This window comes from Episyrphus balteatus, chromosome 3, assembly GCF_945859705.1.
Source record: "Episyrphus balteatus chromosome 3, idEpiBalt1.1, whole genome shotgun sequence".
NCBI lineage: Eukaryota > Metazoa > Arthropoda > Insecta > Diptera > Syrphidae > Episyrphus > Episyrphus balteatus.
In genome coordinates, this window is record NC_079136.1 from 70,425,061 (window position 1) to 70,450,998 (window position 25,938).

Here is a 25,938-nt window from a genome sequence, read left to right on the forward strand (position 1 = left end):
TTTTTCAAAATGTTTAAATTTTATAAATTACATGATATCAAAAGATTGCCTAGATTATTAAGGGAAAAAAATTGCATTTGTGAAATTCTCTGCATTTTCATCTACTCTCTCTATCCAACATCTGTGATTCTTAAATACTGTGTCTCCTTTCAATGCCGATCTGGAAATGCTGACGTAGGTATTTAAATCCAGCATAAAACTAAAATCAAGCGTTTTAGCTCAGTGGGAAAAAGTTATTATGTCGTTTTCTATTGACGAGATTCAGAATAAGATTTGTCAATCTGACAGCTGAAAGAGGGGGTGAAGAGGGGCAAAAGTGGAAAAATCTCAGATTTCATGATCTATTTGCGGCTTAAAATTCAAAAAAATGAATCTGAGATTCAAAAATCTGAATCTGGATTTATGTTCACGCATACAAGCACACGCACTTTCACACCCATTCCTCTGTTTGACAAACAATTTTTGTTGTTTTATTTCAAGAAGGTTTTTAATTGCGATATAGGTACTATACATATATCAAGTTATGCATTCGTAAAAAAAAAAGTTGAGATAACATTTTTCCATGCCAAAATGCCAAAAAAAAAGTGGGTCCCGGAAGTCCGTCTGTCTGTCTGTATAAGGAACTACAGCCTAAACGTCAAACTTGGTATGTAGCATTATTTGGCAACTCTCCAGAGGGGTTTTTGGAATTATTTTTTCTGGACCAAAAATAACGGTACTTGTCATATACCGATTTTAGTAAAATTGAAATATCTCGAAAACGGCTCCAACGATTTTGTTTAAAAAATTCAAATGCTAGTTTTAAGCTAAGGTTTATCTTCTAAAGAAAATTTTAATTGAAAATTATTATTAACGGTACCTGCCATAGAACCGTTTTTTTTTTTCAAATCCGATTATCTCCGAAAACGCTTATTCAATTTCAACGAAACTTTTTGTGAAGAAGCATTTATATAATTTTAATATAAGCAAAAAATAAAATTAAAAAAAAATAATTTTTGGATTTTTAAAAAATTTTTGAATTTTTTTTTTTTTTAATCGAATTTTCGAAAACGGGACATTGTACTTTTTTGAAATTTTGTTTTTAGATGTTGTTTAGTGATTTTTTCAAAATGCCATACCAATTTTATTTTAAAACTTTTTTTCCAAAAAGTTATTTATTAAAAATTAGTTTTTTAATAAACGGCTCTAACGATTTTGAAATTTTTTTTTTTTCAAAAAATGCATCTTAATATATCAATAAAAACTTGTTTTGGAGGGCAATTTGATTTCAGATTTTATTTTATTTTTTTAAAAAACGAATTTTATTTTTTTCCAAATTTCTATATAAAAAGTCTTAAAATTTAAGCAACTTTTACGGCCATATTATTCACTCTGGATTTAGTTTGGATTAAAGTTAATTTTAAATCCAATCCCTTAAATCTGAGTTTCATAAATCCAAGGATTTAATTTTTTGTTCATATTATTCACAAAAAAAAAATTATGTGATTGTTCAATAAATTTTGTATAATTTGCATTTATCTTTATTTTTCCTTCACAAAATACTTGACAAAACAACTGAACAGCGTGAAAATGAATTTTGCATCTGGATTTATAAAGTTAAACAGACCTCCAGAGAGCAGTTTAAATTTGTTTGGATTTAACGAGATTGGATTTAAAAAATTGGATTTAAGATTGGATTTAAGTGGTGAATATTATGGAATTGGATTTATTTTTGACATTTGACATTGCTTACCTACATCCAGATGTATTTTTTTAAACTAGTGAATAATATGACCGTAACTCTAGGAGCAAGTTCGTGTGACCCAGTCGTGCATTTTATTTTATACGCACAGATTTCGTACACAATAGCTTTGTTCGTTGTAAGCTCTAGATCACTCTTGATCACTCCGAGTTCGTCGTCAAGCGTTTTTTGTAGCTCCTTTTTCAACCAGTTATTTCCTCTGTGTTCTATTTTCGCTCTGAACGCACCCAAAAAATATGTAAATATTGAGAAGAGGAAATTGTTTCTTTTGACCAAATTACATTTTTTTTTATTGTTGGATAGTACTTGTACAATTGATTGGACTTTTTTTTGCGAATTTATTTAATTTTCAAGCTCGGATACCTTCAGATTATTTTTGACAGAAAATGGTTCGTTTCCTTGCTAATTTTTAACATTGTTTACAACAACAAAAAGCTATCCGATAGCTTTATGTTAGCTCTTTGAACGTGCCCAATGAAAACCCGAGAATAGGGGGGTTCACATTGACTAACTTACCGGACAGACCAGCCGCCATTTGGTCTGATCTGATGCTGTTTTGATAGTGTGAACACCCATCCGACAGCCTGTCCGGTTTGCCGGATGGTTTTCAAAAAATTTTGATTTTTTGGTGGTCGGACGAACGTGTTAGTCAATTAAACGACATGTCTGTCCGGCAGACAGTGATAATCCATTGTCTCTAATTTGAGAGCAGAATAGGGTAAAGATATATTAAAAATAAGCTGAAAAGTGGGTTTTGATGAAAATTGTCTGATGAGTGTGAACGAAAAATATAATTCGGCCATCAGGCCAAATGACAACGGGTCTGTCCGGTAAGTTGGTCAATGTGAACCCCCCTAATCTCTGATTTTTTGACAGTTGATTGACATTTTATTTGCAGTGGAAAATCTGAGATTTTTACTCAAAAATCTCAAAAGCAAATAGAAAACGACATTAGAAATCAAATCTTGCAGACAGAAAACGACATGAGATCTTATTAATTCTTTATCTATAGTCTAGATTTTCTTTTCAGCGATTCAGCATTCAATTTTGCCGGGACATCCCCCCATAAGCTAAGCCCACCGTAAGCTAAAGCATATTCAAATCGCATTCCGATTCTATCGACCTTTTTGGAAACAGAGGTATGTATTCTGCTGAAATATAATAACTTATTAACTAAATTCAAAATTAATATGTATTTTGCATAATGTACAGAATCTTACTCAAAACATAAAATTGAAAATAAAAATATGGACGATCACGATTTCAACGAAATTATGCGTGAACTTGGGAACTGCATATTCTCTCTTCCAGACACTTTCGGTGGTCCAGTATATCCCAGTAAATGGTTTACCACCAATGAAAATTCAAAACCCAAAATTGAAATAACTCTTTGTAAAGATAGCAATCTACCCAATTCACGCTCATGGGTTTACGCTTTCTTTAGTGGAGCTAATATTCCGTCAGCAGTCGTAGTGGACTACATGTATCATGTTTTGGGTACAATTAAAGATGAGCTAAAAGAACCTTGGAAGTCATACGGTATTACAATCCCTATCGGGTCGATAACACCTTTAGACTTGCTGAATGTATCAATAACTGAGAATACAGGTGATACGATTGAGATTGATCGACCCAAAACATTTAACACTCAGACAAACGATATTTACCTTCTCATTATGCTCGTGGGCTTATACAAGTATGAAGAGACAAATGACAAAGCAAAGAAATACTTTTTAGAGCAGATTAAAAGGGAAGTGTCTCCCTACTTGCCATCTATCGATTGCATAAGCTCTCTTTATACCGCCAATGCTCACAAACTTAAATTTAATTCAAATTTTAAAATGTTTGCCGCAACTTTGGACATGTTTTTAGAAAAGTTCGGAGATCATACATTTGAAAAAGTCAGAATTGTGTCAAGCGTTTTTAGGTATCAAGGATGTGCCGCTATCAAAGATCTTATCTACTTTGCTGAAATTATGGGATCAGATGGAATATCAAATGCTATTCGATGGTTCTTTATTTCTGACATAGAAAGTGAAATTAGAGCAATGCTTATGACCGAACCTCCAGAAGAAGTCGAAATAAAACATTCATATTTTCCATACATGATCCCTTTAGGGTTGTCAATTAGTAGCTACAGTCCCTATTCGGTTTCTAAGAATCCCTGTGTACATTTTCTTGTCCACATTGTCGGATGTTTGCTGAACATTCCAAGGTCCATATATGCAAAGATGTTAAATATTCGTTTTATGCCTATCGGACAGCCGGCTCTTAATGCGGGCATTATTTTTTTGGCACAAAAAAATTTCTTGAAGTTGGATGAGAAAAATAAGACTGGAGGAGGATTGAATGAGATTAAGAAGTTAACAGCAGAGCAGTGCATCGAAGAATTTAAAGGTAGATCTTTCAAGTTTTCTCTTGCTGAAAAGGCACATTTTAAGGAAGCAATTGCTGGTATTCATAAACCAAGACAAAGGACGATTGGAGCTTGGGTCAAAACATGTTTCCTTTCACAGTTATCCTTCGAGGAAGCCTAAAATTATTTTTAATTTTCTTATTTCATTTTTACTGTTTGTATTGTGTTTTCTTATGTTTCTTAATACACATATCTTCAATTTGATTTAAAAAAAAAATTTGATTTCTTTTTTGCTGTTGGCTGGGTATTTCAACAAAACGGTACTTCACAAAGGCTTTTCGAAAACGTTTGGTTTTTTGTGAAGTTTTGAATTTAGATGTTGTTATGTACTACAAAATGGCATACAACATTTTATTTCTTTAACAAAATTTTTTTATGAAAATTAGTTTTTTAAAAAATAGCTCTAACGATTTTGAATTTTTTTTCTAAAAATGCATCTTAGTAAAAAAATTAAACTGCATTCTTTTTTGGAGCTCAATTTGATTTAATGTTGTTTTTTTATATTGAACTAGCTGACCCGGCGAACTTCGTTCCCCCTTTTCCAAGTTTTATTTCCAATTTTTGATTTTGTAATGTGTTAACCTTTTCCCATTACACATAGGTACATACATATGTAAAACTGTTTAAAATATTAAACAAAGCAAATCATTTGTTTGACAGCTATTACAAATTTTTATCGGAATTTATTCAACCAATAAAGGTTATATAATTCACAAATATACAAAAACTGGCTCTGGTTTCACTTCTTATTTTTTTTTTTGCAAAAAGTGCCTTAATCGATGAATCCCGCCTGCCATTATAGAAAAATATGACTCATTCTCCCTTTCTTTTGTGAAACTGTTAATGATTTGTGTTTTGCACCAGAGGCCTGGAATTCCAACACCAAGAACGATCTTTTTACTTTTTTTTTGTTTAAACTACCTGTTTTCTTATGACGTTATCACGTAAAATTATCGTCCGTAAACCGACTATACAAACAACCATTGTTTTTGTTTTGTTGACTTTCGTTTTAACTTCCCAAATATTTATTTGCGGAATGTAGCATCCACTTTCAACGCTCATTTTTAATCCACTTTAAAAATAGTATTCTCTCTCTTACATATTTTGGTTTCATTGAAGTTTGTATTTGTTTGTTTCTTAACCGTTACCGTGTGAGTAATGTTGGAGCCAGTAACCGAAACAATAGCAATAGGATAAAATCTTAAAAAAAACGATTAAAAATGAAAAGATTTCGTCTTAATTCTTTTCATACATACGTCGAAATATTTCTTTAAAAAAAATAAATCATTTGATTTTTGAAATTGTATTAATGGTAGTTGAAACAACTTAAACAAATTTTAAGATGCAGTCATAAATTTAATTGAGATATACTGATGGTAAACAATTTTCTTTGCGGGACTAACATTTTAAAGAGTTAATTCATGTTTGTTTTTATTACCCTTGAATATGAGCGATTTTGAACCCCAAATATTGAATTTGCTTATAACTTGACAACATACCAGGTCCAACTATAAAACAAAACCTGTCTCTGTCATTCGGACTTCAAATATGGAATTTAACTATAATTTGACAACAGCGACACCTACTGGGTCCATATCATGTTGAGCGAACAAACCTTTTTAGTAAACAATGAACACAACTACAATTGAAAACAACTGCAACCAACTTCGTTCTACGTTCTTTTTTAGACGTTAGAAGCTGCCTAAAAAAGGACGCCACTCACACTTTACTTTTATCTCAAAACTGTTCACTTCATTTTCATTATCATCTTTTACTTTTAACTAAAAATAAATAGTTTGTCCAAAATAACTTTGCTCTTTTCTTTATACAATTAAAGAGATGTTCCAACAGGTTATGGGCACAGCCTTGTAATAAGTTGGCAATAAAATAAATTATTTCGAATTCTCCAACATGGACGACAGAGTGTGCATCCCGAAGCTGAATGCCACGAATTGGCAAGTCTGGAAAATTAGAGTAGAAAGTTTCCTAGCACGAGACGACCTGACCACATACATCGAGGATGCGATTCCGGCTGATGCAGCCAAGACTGAAAAGTGGAAGACGGGTGACAGGAAGGCCAAGGGCACAATCATTCTTTTCCTTGGAGATAGCCAATTGTCTCTCGTGAAGAATTGTGTGCATGCGAAAGATGTATGGGAAGCCCTGTGCCGGCATCACGAAAATATTTCCCGGTCTACACGTGTTGCTCTTCTGAAAAAGTTGTGCTCTGTGCGTTTGCAAGAACATGGGAATGTCGAAAAACATCTCTTGGAAATAGAAGAAATTTTTGACCGTCTGGCTGCTGCTGGACATGTCCTAGATAAGGATACGCAAATTTGCATGATGCTGCAAAGCCTCCCGGACTCCTTTGAAACCCTGGTGTCCACTTTAGACAGTATGTCCGATAAGGAGGTGACCGTGGAATTCATCAAGCAAAAACTTATTGATGAATACCAACGGAGAGTCAACAGAATGGAATCATCGAGACCAGAAAAAGCAATGAAAACGGATTCCAAGCGAACAGTAGACAACAGAACATGTTTTTATTGCAAGAAAGTGGGACACATTCGTTCCAACTGTCGTAAATATTTGTCCTCCAAAAACAAGAGTCATCTTAAGTCTGTTGATGAGACTAACGTAGCATTTGTAGCTGGAAGTGAGAAACCTGGTTCGTGGTTGATTGACAGTGGCGCAAGTTCGCATATGACATGCAATAGAAGTTTCTTTACTTCTTTGACACTGTTTGATGGCTCTCACGTTACTTTGGCCGACGGAAAACAAACATCAACGGCTGGTCGTGGTGAAGGTGTGCTTTGGGGCCTAGATGAAGGCAAGAATCGAGTTAAGATAACTCTACATGATGTGCTGCTTGTGCCAGAATTGGAAGGTAGTCTTGTGTCAGTGAGCAGATTGGTGGATAAAGGTTTGAAGGTCAGCTTTGATTCGTCTGGATGTCGTATTGTTAATTCCGATAATTTTGCTGTTGCTTTGGGTGACCGTAAAGGAAATCTTTACCAATTGAAAACTGAAAAATGTTCTTTAGTGTCGCAAGAACATGTGACAAACTGTGAACACCAATGGCATAGACGATTCGGTCATCGAGATTCAGCTGTATTTAAACGTATGTTTAATGAAGATATGGTGAAAGGCCTACAAGTCCAAAAATGTAATGTAAACACCATGTGCGAGTGCTGTTTAGAAGGCAAATTGAGTCGAAAGCCATTTCCAGAAGTCGTCGAGAGAAAAGCGAAGAAAATCCTAGACATCGTACATACTGATCTGTGCGGCCCGATTAATGTACCGACTCCATCTGGAAATAGATATATCATGACCATGATAGATGATTTTAGTAGGTATGCAACAGTCTATCTATTGAAGAACAAGTCAGAAGCAGCTGAGCGAATAGAGGAATACGTGCGTCAAGTTGAAAACGTTTTTGGAAAGAAACCTACAGTCATTCGGTCTGATGGAGGGGGTGAGTACGATAACAATCGTTTACATAATTTTTATCGTGCTGAAGGTATCAAGGCTCAGTTTACAACTCCTTACTCGCCCCAACAAAACGGCGTGGCCGAAAGAAAAAATAGATCCCTAATCGAAATGGTCACGTGTATGTTGTTGGATGCTGGTTTGCCGAAACGCTATTGGGGTGAAGCTGTTTTAACTGCAGCTTACATACAGAATCGAATGCCATCAAAATCTGTTACGAAAACTCCATTTGAATTGTGGAATAAAACTAAACCATCATTGCAACACCTACGAGTCTTCGGATGTGAAGCGTTTGTCCACGTTCCTGATGTGAAACGCCAGAAGTTTGATAGCAAGTCAAAGAAACTTACGTTCATTGGATACTCGGATCAGCATAAGGGCTATCGGTTTGTTGATCTTGAGACTGACAAGGTAACGATAAGTCGTGATGCTCGTTTCTTAGAACTAAAGAAGAAAGATATCAACACCTTGCCAAATTCGAACGTTAGAGAAACATTCGATGAAGTCTACATGAGACTTGCTCCAGTTTCCGTTGTTCCAAGTTCAGACGAGAACCAATCTTCTGAAGATCGATCCGATGATGACGAGAGTTCCAGTGACGATGAATTTTTTGGATTTGATGATCCGACCCAAGAAGAGCCAACTGTAGTAAGACGTTCTGCACGAAACACGAAAAGTAAATTGCCTGCACACTTAAATGATTATGTCGTTGATATTGCATCAATCGCTTTGGATGACCCGAGAGATTTTAAAGAAGCTTTGGACACCCCAGAATGGAAAGTTGCAATGGACGAAGAGATGGAAGCCCATCGTGAATATCAAACATGGTCGCTCGTCCCTTTGCCTGCAGGGCGGAAAGCAATAGGTTCCAAATGGGTGTTTAAAGTAAAGCGAGACGAAAATAATCAGGTATCAAAGTATAAAGCACGTGTTGTCGCTCAAGGATATGCACAGAAATTTGGTGTCGATTACGATGACGTGTTTGCTCCAGTTACAAGAATCACAACATTAAGAACTTTTTTGGCGGTTGCTGCTAAACAACAAATGTTTGTAAAACATTTCGATTTCAAGACGGCGTATCTCAATGGAGTTGTCGAAAAAGACATCTTCATGAAACAACCACCTGGCTATGAGGTTCCTGGGGCAGAACATCTTGTGTGCCATTTGAAGAAAAGTATATACGGCTTGAAACAGTCTGCATATTGCTGGAACCAGACTCTGGATACATACTTAAGAGACCTGAGCTTTGAGGTTTCTACTGCTGATCCATGTTTGTACATGAAGAAGTTTGGAAGTCAGACTTTGTATCTTCTCGTTTATGTCGATGACATCTTAGCTGGATGTGTAGATGAAGGTAAAATAAACGAGCTTTATTTAAAAATTAAAGACAAATTTCAGATAACTTGTTTCGGGAATGTTCATCATTTTCTGGGGATGGAAATCGAACGATCAGCATCTTCGTTTCATATCTCACTGAAGAATTATACGAATAAGATGATTTCTAAATTCGGAATGAGCTGTGCAAAGCCTGCGAAGACGCCGATGGACCCTGGTTACCTGAAAATAGATGAAACAAGACAACCTTTCTCCGATCCAATGTTATATCAAAGCCTGGTTGGGTCTTTGCTCTACCTTGCCGTCAATGCTAGACCGGATATTGCGGTAAGTACAGCAATTTTGGGCAGAAAATTTAAAGATCCGACAGAAAAAGATTGGATAGCAGCAAAAAGGGTGTTGCGTTACCTCAAAGGCACAATTGCATACAAACTATGTCTTGGCCAATCTTGTGATGACAAACTTGTTGGTTACTCAGATGCAGACTGGGCCGGAGACCAAGAAAGCCGAAAGTCCACATCAGGCAATGTATTTTTGTTCGGAGGTCCTATTTCCTGGACTAGTAGACGACAAAATTGCGTTTCTCTTTCGTCGATGGAGGCTGAGTACGTGGCACTCAGCGAAGCTTGCCAAGAACTTGTATGGCTTCGACGATTATTAAATGATTTTGGGGAAATACAACATGAAGCAACCTTGATAAACGTGGATAACCAAAGCTGTATATCATTCGTTAACACCGAAAGGCTAAGTCGAAGATCGAAGCATATCGAAACCAGGGAGCGATATGTACGAGAATTGTGCAACAAAAACGAAGTTCATCTGCAATACTGTCCAACCGATTCGATGCTAGCGGATATATTCACCAAGCCACTTGGACCCGTGAAACAATTGGGTTTTTGCAAAGAATTAAATCTATTTTAAACGTGATGGTTCATTGAGGAGGAGTGTTGAGCGAACAAACCTTTTTAGTAAACAATGAACACAACTACAATTGAAAACAACTGCAACCAACTTCGTTCTACGTTCTTTTTTAGACGTTAGAAGCTGCCTAAAAAAGGACGCCACTCACACTTTACTTTTATCTCAAAACTGTTCACTTCATTTTCATTATCATCTTTTACTTTTAACTAAAAATAAATAGTTTGTCCAAAATAACTTTGCTCTTTTCTTTATACAATTAAAGAGATGTTCCAACATATCACACACACAAAATTTCACAAAAATCTCTCCAGTCTGGTCAAAATATGCAATTTTTCTAAAACTCGACAACAGCGCCACCTACCGGGTCCAATTATAAAAAACACCTGTCTCGGACGGACCTTATCACATAAACAAAATTTCACAAAAATCTGTTCAGTCGTTCGTTCAAAATATGAAATTTTTCTATAACTCAGCGCCACCTACCGGGTCCAATTATGAAACAAAACCTGTTTCGGATGGACCTTATCACATCCACCAAATTTCAGAAAAATCTCTCCAGGTCTGGTCAAAATATGAAATTTTCCTAACTCGACAACAGCGCCACCTACCGGGTCCAATTATAAAAAACCTGTCTCGGACGGATCTTATCACATAAACAAATTTTCACAAAAATCTGTTCAATCGTTCGTTCAAAATATGAAATTATCCTTAAACTCGACAACAGCACCACCTACCGGGTCCAATTATAAAAAAAAACTTGTCTCGGACGTACCTTATCACATAAACAAAATTTCACAAAAATCTGTCCAGTCGTTCGTTCAAAATATACAATTTTCCTAAAACTCGACAACAGCGCCACCTACTGGGTCCAATTATAAAACAATCCTGTCTCGGATGGACTTTATCACATACACAAAATTTCACAAAAATCTGTCCAGTCGTTCGTTCAGAATATGCAATTTTCCTACAACTCGACAACAGCGCCACCTACCGGGTCCAATTATGAAACAAAACCTGTCTCTGATGGACGTTATCACACCCACCAAATTTCAGAAAAATCTGTCCAGTCGTTTAGAAGGAGTAGGGTCACAAACAAACGCACAGGAGAATTATATATATAAGATAATGAGTTTTATGTTTTTTTTTTATTTAATTTTATTTCTTTTTTATTTTATCAAGTGGCACGATAGTGCCCATCCAAGTTCTCTAGCAACTTTGGCACTACACCCTTATTTACAGGAAACATCTCAGGCCATTATCGACCCCCCTCTAACTTCCACACCAAAATCGCTACATTTGTTGAGCTGGTCAAAACCAAACTCCTCACAAAATTTCAGCTTTTTACGATGAATAGTTTCTGAGATATAGGGCTTACAAAATCGCGAAAACCGTTACTGACTCACTGATAGATCATCAAAACTATGAAGAACTTCCCGCTATCGTAGAAACTTGAAATTTGTATCAATACAATTTTGATTGTTTACTTGGCAATTTTGGAAATAATGCCTGATTTACAATATTGCGAGACGACGAGACGAGAGCGAGACGAGATTTTTTCTTGGTCATTTAAATCATAAGCTATGTGATAAAATTACGATTTTTTTTGGGTAATTGTTTATTTTTGAGAGGAAATAGAAGAATGTGTCAAACATCGAAAACTGGATATCAATTTTACTCTCGCAACGCTCTCGTCTCGTCGTCTCGCAATATTGTGAATCAGGCATAACTTTAAAAATCTGTCGGTAATTGAAAGCAAAAATTGCCAAGAGAACAATATCAAAATTTTATTGATACAAATTTGACACCAAACTTTAGAACTTGGTACACCTTTAAATTTCAGTACTTTTTGATATACATTTACAAAATTTGTAATATAAAGTTTTAAACATTTTAGCACCTTGAGTTCTAAGATCAATTTATTCAGTCTTGCATTCTTTTTATATAAGTCTTATAGCTGATTTTTTCCGTGAGAGGTAGGCGCTTAGGGATGGCGGTTGCTAATACATAAAAAAAAAACGGTTTTCGGTTTTTCAAACACACGGAACTTGGTATATTCGATTAGAAAACTATGTCGTTCGCTTCGTACTACAGACTAAATGATGTGCCAACATATTTTTTTAAAACAACGAATCGCTTATTAAACCTCTAACTTTGATTCAAAAAAATTTTCTAGGGATTCGAAAGTCATGATAGGATAAAATATTTGTATGGGATCTTAAATTTTGCGAAAAACCTTAATCCCGTTATTACTTGAATAAACAAAGTGAAAAAATAATGAAAATTATTTTTATTTTTAAGCTTTATTCACTCGAAGTTGAAAACAACTGGAGGATTTTTAATTCCAACTTGAGAATTTGTTTTTATTCGCTCAAAAATAACGGTTTAAACTTTCGGTTTTCAAATCTCAATTTTCTCAACTCCGGAAAAATTCAGAAGATTGCTTAGCAAACTTGATATTTTCGTTCGAAATGTCATTTTTTCTATATTTTTTGTTTGTAAAAAGTTTGTGTTCTTTAAAAATCGTGAAATATAACAATAAAATGAACTTCATTGTCCCATTTATGTAAATTGGTTAAGAACTTTTTCGGGTATAGAAGATGATAAAAACTAAAAGCGAAGTTCTGTGATGACAATATCCAAAACCCCAAAAAATGTTCCTAATCTCTTTTTTTATTATTAAGAAAATTAGTATAAAAAAGAAGAGGATTGCATATTACAAATTTTTCCATGTATGTATTTTGCTAAAGAAATAAATAAAAGTGAGAAAATCAAAATGACAACATTCAAATGTTTGAAATAGAATTAAAAACTGACAGTATTTGTTTAAATTGTAACAAATATCCTAGGAATATTTTCAAAACTGAAAGTTGATCAACTTAAGATTTTAAACTGAGCATTTGAGAGAGAAAATGCTGAATAAAATACATTTTCAACTTGAGTTTCAACTGTCCATTTGATGAGAACTCTTAAGTTAGTTAGCTTTAGAGTTTGCTTCAAGTTGAGATATAGTGAATAAAATGGCCCTTAATGAATTGTTTTTGAAAAATTTGGTTCCAAACTCAAAGTTTACCTGCCTTTTTATTCAAAATTGTTCGAAGTAAAATATAAAAATATCTTTTAAAAATTGTTGTTCATATTTATTGATAGTTTAATTCTGAAGAAAAAAGGTCATAATGAGATTGATTTACCAGATCCAATCAGGATATTCCATTGATCCAACTAAGTGCATGATATTACCAATAAGAACGGGTCTTCAGCTTGGAATAAAACAAAACAAAAAGGGGCTCTAACATGCATAAAAAATCAAGGAGGGCAGTTTAAATATTTATTGTAACTGCATTTTAAATAAAAATTATCATAAACAACAAAAATTAATTTTTTATTCTTAACATTTTACGACTCATTTTTTAAAGTTTTTTTTTTTTAAGATTTTACCTGGTGCAGGTTTTCCAAAGTACATACCATGAAATGTATAAATTGTTTGGTGAACTTGTGACGCACATTGGTGCCAGCTCTCCTACTATTAAGCATTCGCTCAAGCGAATCCTTTTTCATAGTCATCACTGGAGTCGACATTTTTCTCAAGTGAACGTCTGAGGAGACTTTTTTTTATTGAGGAAACGCCTAAGTTTTTTTCAGTCAGTTGATATGAAAACGCAAGTGTCATTGTGAGTGTTTTTTTTTTATATTTAACAATTAAAATTTGTACTCGAAGGACATTTTAAATAGTTTGTATTTATTTATTTTCAAATATTGTTTAATCGCGACAAATCAAACCGATGGCGAATTATAAACAAAATGATGACAATTATCTAAATAGCCCAGGGAAATTAGTAATTTAAATCGCATTTTTCGCGGGACAAAATTTTTTTCATGGAATGTGTTCGGGTGGTTGTCCTTATCATAAAAGTCAATTTGTTGGGAAAATTGGAGGTTGGGAACAGCCGCCATCTTGGAAAAGAGATTGGTAGCGTTTTTATTGAATAGCTCCATTGTTATTCATTTTAACAGAAAATGACAAAGGTAGGACTTATTAACAATAAAATTATCTAAACAATGATATACAAAACAATTCCGTGAGTTGATTAAATAAAATTTTATAGTTGGTCAAAGTGCGGGTTTGTATCGCAAGGTTGGGACAAAATGACATTTTTTCATATATCTGACGAACTTTTGATTTGTTTGGATAATTCTTCAAGAATGTATTATAGTACTTATAATTACCTATAAAATGAGCCCACAATCGTTATTGTAACCATCGTATTGTAGAAGTAATCTAACTCCGAAACTCTCCATGTACTAGTCAAAAGTGAGAAAAAAGCTAGTTTTTTGCTAGTAGGCCGAGAAAATTTTGGGAGTAGAGGTATAACCAAAATATAAGTACGCAGTTTTGCTGCCATACTCGTGTTAATGTCGATTTCAAAGGTCTGACAACTCTAATTTTGGGCTTTATACGGTTTTTGGGGGGTTAAATAACTTAAATTTTCCAGTTAACGTGAATGGGCTAAATTTGTACTATTTGAAATTATAAATATACAAGCTGATGCTCTATTATTTTTCCTAAATCTGGACACCTTAATCTCGGCTATGGGGTTAATAGAACTCACGATATAAGCTTTTTTAACTAACCATATCAGGCTTTTCAATTCAAATAAACAAACAAAAATCGAAACAAAAAAGCCTCTAAAACATAATCGTATAAACGGCTTATATCTTGAGTTCTATTGGTCACATCCTCAAGATTGGGGTGTCTAGATTTAGGAAAAATAATAGGGAATCAGCTTGTATATTTATAATTTCAAATAGTATAAATTTAGCCCATTCACGTTAACTGGAAAACTTACGTTATTAAACCCCCCAAAAACCGTATAAAGCCCAAAATTAGAGTTGTCAGACCTTTGAAATCGACATTAACACGAGTATGGCAGCAAAACTGCGTACTTATATTTTGGTTATACCTCTACTCCCAAAATTTTCTCGGCCTACTAGCAAAAAACTAGCTTTTTTCTCACTTTTGACTAGTACATGGAGAGTTTCGGAGTTAGATTACTTCTACAATACGATGGTTACAATAACGATTGTGGGCTCATTTTATAGGTAATTATAAGTACTATAATTCATTCTTGAAGAATTATCCAAACAAATCAAAAGTTCGTCAGATATATGAAAAAATGTCATTTTGTCCCAACCTTGCGATACAAACCCGCACTTTGACTAACTATAAAATTTTATTTAATCAACTCACGGAATTGTTTTGTATATCATTGTTTAGATAATTTTATTGTTAATAAGTCCTACCTTTGTCATTTTCTGTTAAAATGAATAACAATGGAGCTATTCAATAAAAACGCTACCAATCTCTTTTCCAAAATGGCGGCTGTTCCCAACCTCCAATTTTCCCAACAAATTGACTTTTATGATAAGGACAACCACCCGAACACATTCCATGAAAAAAATTTTGTCCCGCGAAAAATGCGATTTCATGCCCATATTTTGACTAATTGCCCTGAGCTAAAATCAAATCAGTCAAATTTTCGAGGACAGCCCTATTTTCAATTCCCTTGAGCGATTGCTTGAAATATTTCTCAACTTACTGGAGTTGAGAAAAATCTTAACTCGAGTAACGACTATGAATTCCGTTTCCAAATTCAAAAATTCAAAAAGTTTTCGGAAATTTGATGTTTCAAAAAAAAAAAAAAAAAATCAAAATATTTTTTAAAAATCCAAACATAATTTTTTTTTTTAATTTTGTTCTGGATTTGTATTCAGTCAATATAAAACACTCCGTTCAAATTGAACAATTTATTTGGGAGATATGATGTAGTGAGATATTTAAAAAACGGTTCTATGGGAGGTCCCTTTAATTACCGTTTTTTTTTCAAAAAAAACTTTTCTTCAAAAGATTTTTTAAGAACAGTTTTGCTGAAAAACCACTCCAACAACAAATAAAAAAATCAAAATTACAAAAATAACTTTATTTTAATTCAACTCGAAAATTAAGGAACATAAAAAAAAAACACAATAAAAACAGTAAAAATGATTATAAATAAAGAATAAGAAACATAAGAAACAATACAAACTGTAAAAAAATGAAATAAGAAAATTAAAAAAATTATTTTAGGCTTCCTCGAATGATAACAGTGAAAGGAAGTTAGTTTTGACCCAAGCTCCAATCGTCCTTTCTCTTGGTTTATGAATACCAGCAATTGCTTTTTTGAAATGTTTCTTTTCAGCTAGAGAAAACTTGAGGGATCTACCTTTAAATTCTTCAATGCTCTCCTCTGGTGTTAACTTCTTAATCTCATCCAATCCTCCTCCAGTCTTCAAGAGATTTTTGTGTGCCAAAAAAATTATACCCGCATTAATAGCATGCCATGTAACTAACACACGATTATTATTATTTTCGAAGATCATTGAATTTATGGACCTTGGAATATTGAGCAAGCATCCGACAATATGGATCAGCGTGTGTACACCGGCATTTCTAGAAACAGAATAGGGACTGCGACTATGACTTGACAATCCTAAAGGGATCATGTATGGAAAATATGAATGTTTTATTTCAATTTCTTCAGCAGGTTCGGTCATTAGCATTAATCTAACATCTCTTATAATGCCAAAAGTAAAGAACCATTCGATTGCATTGAATATTCCATCCGATCCCATAATTTCAGCAAAGAAGATAAGATCTGTGATAGCAGAACATTCTTGGTACCTAAAAATGTTCGTCACAATTCTGACTTTTCCGAATTTATTTCTAGGGAACATTTCTAAAAACATGTCCAAAGTTGCGGCAAACATTTTAAAGTTTGTATTAAATTTAAGTTTATGAGCATTGGCGGTATTAAGAGAGCGTATGCAATCAACAGATGGCAAGTAAGGGGACACTACCCTTTTAATCTGCTCTAAAAACTTAGTCTTGCCTTTGTCATTTGTCTCCTCAAACTTGTATAAGCCCACAAGCATAATGAGAAGATAAATATCGTTTTTCTCAGTGTTAAATGTCTTGGGTCGATCGATCTCAATCGCAGCACCTGTATTCTCAGTTATTGATACATTCAACAAGTCTAAAGGGGTTATTGACCCGATAGGGATTGTAATACCGTATGACTTCCAAGGTTCTTTTAATTCATCTTGAATTGTACCCAAAACATGATACATGTAGTCGATTGCGACTTCTGAGGGAATATTAGCTCCACTAATAAAAGCGTAAACCCATGAGCGTGAAATAGACAAATTGCTATCTTTACAAAGAGTTATTTCAATTTTGGGTTTTGAATTTTCATTGGTGGTAAACCATTTACTTGGGTATACTTGGCAGTTTCCAAGACCACGCAAAAGTTCTTTGAGATCGTGATCGGCCATATCTATTTTCAGGTTTTACGTTTCGGATAAGATTCTGTTCAAAATACGTTTTAATTCTGACTTTAATTAATAATTATAATTTTAACAAAATAGTGTACCTACCTCTGTTTTTATTTTAAATATCCATGGAATCGGAATGCGATTTTGTTTACACTTTACGGTCGGCTAACGGCTTTTAGCTGAATGCTGAATAGAAAATCTAGACTATAGATAAACTATTAAAAGATCCCAAACTTACGCTGAATAAAAGCGGGGCTCACATTGGGTGCGTTCACGTACCGATCCAAGGGTATCCGGATACCTTTGTGTTGTTGTAATCCCTTATAAAATCTCAGCTGGTCGAACACATGTCTGGATTCTTGTGTATCTTATAGCCTTTTCACACCAAACCCAAAAACGCGGTTTATGGCAAAAAGTTTTCAAAAACCTGAAAAGCGTTCACACCACAAGTTTACAGGTTTTTGTTTGACGTTTATAATGTTTTGACATCCAAATGTCAAGTTTTCAGTGGGATTTATTTATTTTTGTTGTTACAATCAGCTTGAGCTCACAAAATTGATCAAATAAAATAAACTCTGACAATTTAAATACAATTTTATTTATTTGGTCGTTAAATTATGTAGTTTCATTTTAATATAGAGAGAATAATAAATTGGCCGCCTCTCAAATTCTTTAGACAAAGTTCCAACAGGAACTCCTCATCTTTGGTCCCCCACATCATTTTTTTTTTTTTGTTTTTTTTTGTGCTATGCCATTTTCTGTAATTAATGAAAGAAATAAAAAAACGAATTTGATTTATATTATCAAAAAAAATTAACAAACCGCATTTGTAAAACAACTAGTTATCTTTGCCTGTCAGTTCTTTTTTTTTGTCTGCTGTCAGTTCTTTTTTTTTGTGTGCTGAATTGTTGCTGAATTTCTCAAAAGGTTTGTTTGGTTATTTCGTTTGGAGTTGAATGTTTTCATTTTCAGGTTTTTGACGAGTTTAATCAAAAACTTGTGTTTTACGAAAACTTGTGGTTTATGAAAAATGTATGGAAAAACTTGTGTTTTTGATATAGGTTTTTGGGGTTTTTCGCAAAAACCGCGTTTTTGGCTTGGTGTGAAAAGGCTATTATGGGAGATTTGAAGAACAGCTGATTCGTGTTCACAAACGTAGCGGATACTTAGGTATCTTGGATAGGGTATCTGTGCGTACGTGAACGCACCCATTGACTTACTTGCCGGACAGAGGACAGACCAGCTGCCATTTGTTCTGATCTGATGCTGTTTTGATCCGAGGCCGGATGTTTTTCAAAAAATTTGTATTTTTTGGTGGTCGGACAGACATGTTGGTCAATTGAACGACATCCCAACTAACAATTTAGCTTTCATTAGGTTCGATTTTTTCAATTCGGCAAGTTATAGCTAATAAAAAGTTTATTTAAAGTTTAATTATGCAGTTCAACCATTTGGAAGTAAAAGAAGACCTCTTTAAAGCCTTTTTATAGAGTTCTGAACAACACTTGTATATATAAATTACAAATGGTCTTCTTAAGAACAACTTAAAGATATTTACAAAAAGACCTGTTTGTCTAAGCATCATTAAGACCTGTTTAAAGAGGTTTACCAAATACATAACCCATTTTATCAACGCCTTGTTAATAAAGCTATTTGCTGTTGTAAGTAAACGTTTGATAGAAATGTTTGCTTGTTTAATTTGTGACATTTCCAATTTGTGAGTAAACATAAATGGTGTCCAATTGAATTTTACTTTAATATTTTTTTGTTAGTGAATTAAATCTCTTTTTAGCACTTTGTATTGGTTTTGTTGTGGCTATAATGAAATGATAAAATTGTAATTAGAAAAATATTAATCGCTTTCGCTGATATTTGCAGTCGGATATCTCCATCACCAAACTCAAGTTAAGAAGAGGGTCGGATATTTAATGAATTACATACATATGTATACGAACAATAACAGTGGTAAATCTGAATAAAAAAAAAAGTTATAAATAATAAACCTACGCAATTTTTTTTTTATCGAACAAAAATGCAAACAAAGATATGAAATATATTTTCATTTATTTGAAAAATAATTTTGCAAAGTATTAGCTATCTCAATTTTGGAGAATATAGTAAGGGACAAATTACAAAACCAATATATTCACAATTTTCCAGTTCTCTTTTACATTGAGTTTGGTCTGGTGGATGCGTGCTGGGCTGGTATGCGGGATACGTGGGTTCAATTCCTACCTGGGCCTTGTAAGTAAAGTAATGTTTTTTCAATTAAAATAAATTTATTTCATTTCAGGAAAAAGAAAAAATGCAGAAGAAGTACCAAAAAGAAAAAAAAAATACATATTATAAAAGAAATAAATAAAATAAATAAATTCACATGTGAATATTTTTTTTCTTTTATATGAAAGCCTTATTCATACTGTATTATGATGTTCTTTAAGAAGCTAAATAGCGTTTTCTGAACACACTATATGTGTCTTTGCTAACTTTTGAAAGACCTTGTTAAAATGTTGTTAAAAAAGCTTATTAATTTCATAGCACTTGTGAAAGAAAGTCTTAAGGCAACTAAATAACCTCGGTAATTTACGCCAAAGTGGCTTGTATAAGATTTGCTATTGTTATTTTACAAATAAAAAATTAGCCTGTATTGACACTATTGGAAATCAAATTGTTAGTTGGGATGTCTGTCCGACAGACAGTGATAATCCATTCTCTTGAATTCGAGAACAGAAGATTCAAAAGAAACATTAAAAATAAGCTGAAAAATGGGTTTTGATGAAAATTGTCTAATGAGTGTGAACGAAAAATATAATTCAGCTATCAGGCCAAATGACAATTGGTCTGTCTGGTTAGTTAGTCAATGTGATTAGGGTGTCCGTTATTTCCCAAAGTGATGCCTAAATAATCTGAATTTAGCAAAAAAAAATGTTTTGGAGGTCACTAACCCGTGCCTCTAGGGTCATACTTTCCTTATAAAAATTTGTATGGGAAATTTTTAACTCATACATAAAATTTTTTTTCTCTCGAGTTAAATCATATTTTTTTTATATGTTTGATAATTCTGGTTGGAAAACAGTTACTTTAAAAGATCACATTCAAAATTTTCCGTTAAATTTTTTTTTATATTTTATCTCGGTTTTTGAAATTATTAGCTGTTTTCGTAGTTTTTGCTTTTACGTTTTATATTATTATTGTCTACAACCTGACTAGATAGACGTGTAGCCTGGCACAAAAGTAGTCAATAAAAAAATTTACTAACGGGTTTTTAAATTTATGAGACACAAAATAACGACTAATAAATTTTAACGAAGTTTTATATGCAAAAGCATTTACATTGCCTGAATTTAAATCAAAATCGAAGATTTCAAAAATTACTTTATTGGATTTAAAAAAAATAAACACTTCCCGACTAACAATTTTGCTTCTATAAAGCTTTACAGGTGCTATGGTTGCTTGTGTAAAGCTTTTTTTAAGCAAAATTGTTTGTACTCTCTCTATTTAATTAGTAGAAAAAAATAAGGACGCATAGCAACCATACGTTAACGAACGTATGCCGTAGTTCGACCCCTGGTAAAATGGTAACTGCCTTTCAAGCGAACGAATCCGACCTCGGTCCGAATCGGCTCCCACGTGAGTCCGACCTCGACTACGACTAGCGGCGGTTCAAATTAGTATGGAAATTATAATCACCATGGAGCCGATTGTATATGCATTGGTATTTTCACTACGGTTACTCCTTCGACTTTGTGTTCATACACAAAAAGTTGCAAGTGTGTGAGTGCAACCCCGTTTTTCTCGTTTTGAGGTAGGAGTGTCTTTTCTGAACTCAGTTTTCTTGCTTGAAGGGTGGGGTAGACGAACTGTCAAACCCATACAAAATTTTGACACATTTATCACTTTAGCAGGTTTAAGCAGAGCTCACACCATTTCATTAGTAACCCTATTTTTATTAACAAGCCGTTTAAAAACAATATATATTTTTTCAAATAATTAACTCACAGACTAAATTTTTTAGATAGAAACTTCTGAAATTTTGAAAATTTTCACTTTTAAACTTTTTGCATAAAGTAAATTTTCGTTGTAGTTCATACAGGATTTTTACAAATTTTCAGTGTTTTATTTCTCCTCATTTTAAAATATTTTCTAAAAATACTTTAAATGTTTTCAGGCATATTTGAATTTTTAAATAATTTTTAACTTATTTTTTTCTCAAAGAAAAAACCTATGCAACATCGAACAAACCTATGAGCTTCTCAATTGGGTTCGGTTGTTGAACGCAACCATTAATTTCCCCAACAAACTTTTCATTTGGTTCATTTTGGTGTTCATTGGTGTATGATGTTCATCTTCGTCATGATTGTTTGTTGGTGTTGGTTTTATAGGACAGTCTGACGTTTAAAGATTTTTTGTCGTAGTCCGTGTTGAAATCGAACACACAAATTTTATAAAAACAAAATTCGTCCAATTGGCTTCGAATTATTAAAAAAAATAACAATTAAGTAAACATAAACACAATTTCATACAATACCAAAACAAAAACATGGAATCAAAAATGTGTTTAAACGACTTGCGAAGTTACTCACGTCTTTGGCTAACCGAATTCATGGAAATCTATCGCAACGAAGAATGCCTTTGGCAGGGAAAACATCCCGACTACAGCAATCATGCCATTCGCAATTCATCCTACGACAAATTAGTTGAAAAGCTCAAAGAAGTCGAACCAAATCCCGACCGGGCAATGGTCGTGAGAAAAATCAACTCACTGCGTTCGGCCTTCAGGCGGGAATACCGCAAGAAAATGACCAAGGAAAATTACGAATCGCGATTATGGTATTTTGATAAATTAATGTTTATCGCCGATCAGAATCCGAAACATTTGTATTGCGGTGGGCAGAAGCGTCAATTGAAAATCAATTTCGACGATGATAGTATGGAATATGAGAATGATGAGGAATCGGAGAAGAATGAGATGAATCAAAGTGAAGAACATATCACACTGGTGCCTGAGCCGATTCGGTGTCATGTTATAAAGTCGGAAAATATTAGCAACGACAATTCACAGCAGCAACAAGAGCATACGGTTACAGTGTCACAACAGCAGCCTCAGCAGTCGTCGTTGAAGGTCCTTGATATAACATCATTGGATGTTAATTCACAACGTGAAATACAACAGGTAAGATCTATTTAAAGGAAACTATAAAAAGTACTCTTCGTTTTAATACATTGACTTTACCTTTTTGTTAACAACTTCTTGGAAGTATGTAATTTAGCAACCCAAACTCCTACAAACTTTTGGTTTTTAGTTATCAATAAAGTCTAAAGGGTCCTTTCTTTTGATGTATCATTCGATGGATTTGGAGAAAATTTTTGAAAATTCCGAATTTTTAGACAAGGGGTACCCCTTGGAAAATCTTTAAAAAAAAATTGTTTTAATTTTTTTTAGCTGAATGCTTAAATCTGTGCACTGTGATCTCATATCTGTAAACCAAAACTTGTTTCGGGACTTTGATCCGAAAATATCTGCTCCCGATTGAAGGAGGAATATGCAAAAATATGGCGAAAAAGTTTGAGTTAGAGAGATATTCGATTTAGAGGGACATAATTATATTTTCTTTGAAAAGTATGGAAATTAGTAGTACCTCTGCACACGCGGTAAAAAGATTTCTTAGTATTGGGATATTTTTGTTTAATTCCAATTTTTCGACCGCTTGTTATGAATTTTAATAACAGATCATCATCTACGTCGACGCACTGTGGGCTAGAACGCTATTTTAGCAGGAATTAATTAAAAAGGCAACTTTACATATTGCTAATTTTAGTCTTATTCGATAGATAAATAGACTAGCTATATTTGTTCATTCAAAATTGAGATAAAAACATTCATTGGCTACATACAAAACATAATCAAAAAATAAAGTATGTTACTAGCACCTATTTCATATAAAAGGAATGTTCCTAATCTAAGCTTTTAAAAAGTAAAGTAAAGGCACAAGTAGGCACAGTCTAGAAATAATTTTCAAAGTAGTTAGCCCATATGGCTTTATGTTTCATATTTAACTATGTCCTACAAGATCAAACTTTTTTCGCTGTAACTCTGAAAGTATAGTGAGCAAAATATTAAAAAAAAAAACCACTTACGATGAAAAAAATAAACGAGTTGAATGTTTTCGAATAACGTTTTTTTTTTAAGGTTTTTGAATTAACAACAACAACTTGTGTGTGTTAGCACCAAGTTCATAGGCTGGAGTTATAGCTATTTCACGGTTTTTTTATTTGCATTAACATTTTACCTTCCATATTTAGTAAAAACAACTTTTGTTCGCGTTCAATGACACCATTTTCGCATTTGATGCGTTCAAACTTCAAAGAACTCATTTTGTTTTGTTTTTCATACCAATAATATCTATTGTAAATTGAAAAACCTTATTTAACCTAATATTTCGTTTATTTTTGTTGATGTTCTTATCTTTATCATTCGACATAATCTTAATGCCTTAAAGTGCAATTATAGACTATTTCGAGTATTTCTATAATTATTCCAATTAAAGTAGCGTTCTAGCCCACAATGCGACGGTACAAAAGAAAAATTCACTTAGTAGCTATAGCTAGCTAGCTAGGTTTCAATAGCAGTAAGTGAGTTTTTTCTTTAAACCGGGGATTTACCTAACTAATGATTTCTCTTGGTTTACTGCCCTTATGACTGTTTTGAATTAATTGATGAAATTGACATAGCAAATTCTCATCCGACCATTTTTCCAGCTCTATATAAAATATGTACACGGTGAGCGTACAAGCTTATTGTTAAAAACGCAAAAAGCTTCCAACTAGCTCTTTGGATTTAATTTTGAAGATCTATTTTAATGTTGGAACTGAAAAAGCCAAAAATTAAAAATCCGATTATTTTTCAAATTTGTTGAAAAACTAGAAGAGAACAAATCGTTACCTGTTGTAGGTCAGACTCCTTTTTTTTGTGAAAATACTCAGCTGATGATATGGTTTTCACTGTTTGGTAAGGAATCAATTGAAGCAGTTTTTTTTTTAACTTTTTATTTCCCAAGTTTTAACTTTAAAATCAATTATTTGACAATTGATTGAAAAAAAGCCTTTCCATGCTCTTCTGAACTTATTCTGATACTTTTTTTCATTTCACAATGGAAAAATAAAAATCGGGAAGCCTCTGCTAGATCTTTTAGAGAATGTTCGTTTTTCACGGAAATCGACATTTTGTGAGTTTTTTTAGAACCCATCAAATCTGCTCAAAACTTATGCTCGATGGTCTCTGGGATCAAATCTGATCCCCTGTTTTGAATCGTCAATTGGAAAAAAAAAAAACAAAATCGGGAAGCCTACCAAAAACGAACATTTCTTCAAAAATTCAGTTTTTTTTTTAATTGTACAAAATTCCACCTAGAATAACTTACTTTTACAGTCTGTTAGTATTTGCTCTGTCGTTAGTATTTACTTTAACGTCGTTTATGAGGGGTTTAAGAAAACGTTACCCTGACCCATTTCAAAAGAAATTGCTTTTCCAATACTTGAATTATTTAAATTTGTTGTTAAGTATTTCCGATTTAATTCATATCAATCATATCATATCAATATTTTGTTAAAAAATCTCAATGACAGTAAAAGGACATTTCATTTTATGTATATAGCTTAGAATTGCTAAGCTATATTTCTTCAACAAAAAAAAAAAAATCCGCTGTCGCTCACAATTTGTATCAACCAACTTTTCACACTTTGAACCTATTTAAACAATTTTTCTATGATCATGTACATTTTTACAGGGCACAGATCTAATGACCATTTGCTTTAAACGAAATTAACACCCCTATTACGATTGTCAAATATCAATTGATAGTTGATAAAAAATAAATTTGGATCTCTTATTATGTAAATTGCAAAAAATTTGAAAACAAAGAATGATGCCAATAGCTATTATTTGCAATTTTATTGAAAAATTCCATTAAAAAAGACCGGTTTTCCCTCAAATTAGATTTTAAAACAACAAATTGTACGATCCTTATCCTCACCTCTTCTTAATCTACAACTCAATTCAATAGAATTTTTAAGCGTGCAAACGTTGTTTCTTTTTGTTAAGAAGTCAGTCTAGAGAATTTTAACTTAAATTACTTTAATGTAATGTAACTGCTTTGTTTTCCACTTAATTTGAGAGTACAGGCTTAACTACATACACCACTTTTTGAAAAAGTACAAAAGTGAAAATATTTTTTTTCTCGCTAGCGCAATTGTTTTGTGAAAAAGAGTATACAAATTGTTTTTTAGACCAAAAAATAAGCTTTCTGCATCATTAGTTTTAATTTTCCAGCCCGAAAAACTACACAAAAATGCATTTGAAAATTTTCACTTTTGTACTTTTTCACTTTTTGAGCCAATGTAGTTATACCTTACGTCTTTTAATACCGCTAAGATCACCTTGTCGCAATTTGAAATTGATTTGATTGAAGTAACTTGATTTAAAAATTAGAATTAACTGCAAAATTATGGCATTTGAAAAATGTATCATTCATAACTGTAAGTGTTGCCGTTGTTTTCAATTATTTTTTTAAGTCATACTTGATTTTTATTGATTTTTTTAAGTCATACTTGAGAAAATTGCCCCTCTTACCTAAACGGGAGGAGAAAGACGTGAGAAATGGGGGTTAAAAAT

At 33.2% G+C, this 25,938-nt stretch overlaps 2 protein-coding genes and 1 long non-coding RNA gene across 3 annotated transcripts; 2 read left to right on the plus strand and 1 right to left on the minus strand.

The window, feature by feature from the left end:
- Nucleotides 1-2,621: 2,621 nt before the first annotated feature.
- LOC129912993 (uncharacterized) lies at nt 2,622-4,375 on the plus strand. The gene is made up of 2 exons (XM_055991292.1): nt 2,622-2,880; nt 2,954-4,375. The coding sequence occupies exon 2, from the start codon at nt 2,989-2,991 to the stop codon at nt 4,276-4,278; it is 1,290 nt and encodes a 429-aa protein (XP_055847267.1). The 5' UTR covers nt 2,622-2,880; nt 2,954-2,988; the 3' UTR covers nt 4,279-4,375.
- An 11,487-nt stretch (nt 4,376-15,862) lies between these two features.
- LOC129912994 (uncharacterized) lies at nt 15,863-17,524 on the minus strand. Its single transcript, XM_055991293.1, has 3 exons — nt 17,506-17,524; nt 17,370-17,453; nt 15,863-17,301 (listed from the first exon to the last, which is right to left on the minus strand). The coding sequence occupies exon 3, from the start codon at nt 17,265-17,267 to the stop codon at nt 16,020-16,022; it is 1,248 nt and encodes a 415-aa protein (XP_055847268.1). The 5' UTR covers nt 17,268-17,301; nt 17,370-17,453; nt 17,506-17,524; the 3' UTR covers nt 15,863-16,019.
- A 1,095-nt stretch (nt 17,525-18,619) lies between these two features.
- Nucleotides 18,620-19,515, plus strand: LOC129912997 (uncharacterized). Its single transcript, XR_008771955.1, has 2 exons — nt 18,620-19,232; nt 19,312-19,515. It is a non-coding gene; the product is annotated as an uncharacterized LOC129912997 (long non-coding RNA).
- Nucleotides 19,516-25,938: the final 6,423 nt, after the last annotated feature.

Coding starts and splice junctions, on each gene's coding strand:
- LOC129912993 (XM_055991292.1), top strand. CDS start 2,989: ATGGACGATCACGATTTCAACGAAATTATGCGTGAACTTGGGAACTGC.
- LOC129912994 (XM_055991293.1), bottom strand. CDS start 17,267: ATGGCCGATCACGATCTCAAAGAACTTTTGCGTGGTCTTGGAAACTGC.